Source organism: Fonticula alba, assembly GCF_000388065.1.
Source record: "Fonticula alba strain ATCC 38817 unplaced genomic scaffold supercont2.5, whole genome shotgun sequence".
In the NCBI taxonomy this organism is placed as follows: domain Eukaryota; order Rotosphaerida; family Fonticulaceae; genus Fonticula; species Fonticula alba.
The window spans coordinates 344,749-345,644 of NW_009242975.1; the positions used below are offsets into that span (position 1 = coordinate 344,749).

The following is an 896-nucleotide window of genomic DNA, read 5'->3' on the forward strand; positions in this document are numbered from 1 at the left end:
GTCTCTTGGCGCACATTCGCCTGACCACTTGTCCAGCTGCCTGTCCTCCTTCGCGGAGGATAAGGGGGCCGGCTGCTTTGGCGCAGGGGGAGACCCGGGCTCGCCTCGCGACAGTCGGCGTCCAGTCCGAAGGGCAGGCGCCCCGGTGCGGAGGCGCCGGCACGGCACGGGAAAGATGAAAAAAAGGCGCAGCCTTTCTCCCCGCCCCTCCCCCGCCCCTCCCCCGCCCCCGCCCCAGCCCGCAACATAGCCATGATCCATCCTGCTCGTGGGCAATCTGGGCGTCGCCAAGTTGGCCTCACGGCCGGGTTCCTGCTGCTGGCCTTGTTGGGGAGCCTGGCCCTGTTGCTAACGTGTTCAGCATGGCGCTCGGGCCCGGCGTCCGGCACCGTGGCAGCCTCCTGTCCTCAGTTCTGCATCGACTGTCCGAACCAGGTCTGCCAGGGCTGCTCCGACGGCAGGTACCTGCACATGGCTGACAGCGCGAATCCCTGCGTTGTGACATGTCCCCCGGACTATCCCACCATCTATGACAATATGGGCGTCCTCATTTGCTTTCCCGAGAGCATCGAGGGCTGTTCCATGATGCGGCTTTCCGATGACTTCTACTGCGTGGAGTGCAAGCCCGGGCGCTGGATTTCCGAGGGTACGTGTCCGACCTGCCCGGCCGGCTGCGCCGCCTGCCAGGATCCCTCCCACTGCACGAGTTGCAGTGCAAATTGGTTTGCCCACCAGGGCGCCTGCGTGGAGGCCTGCCCGTCGGGCACCTTTCCCAGTGGCTTGACATGTGTCCCTTGCCCGGGGGGTTGCTCCCTCTGCAGCGATGCGTCTACCTGCTCGGCCTGCGAGCCGGGGTCCTTCCTCAGCGGCAGCTCCTGTGGGCCCACCTGCCCGAC

General features: G+C 66.5%; 1 protein-coding gene across 1 annotated transcript in view; it reads left to right on the forward strand.

Moving 5' to 3' along the window:
• Positions 1-252: 252 nt before the first annotated feature.
• The window catches only part of H696_03276 (serine/threonine protein kinase), a gene marked incomplete at both ends in the record, with an annotated part of 3,723 nt that continues 3,079 nt past the window's right edge, over positions 253-896 (forward strand). The window contains 2 exons of the mRNA XM_009497147.1: positions 253-646; positions 736-877. Coding sequence (XP_009495422.1) covers positions 253-646; positions 736-877 — 536 coding nt within the window. The remainder of the gene's footprint in view (positions 647-735; positions 878-896) is intronic.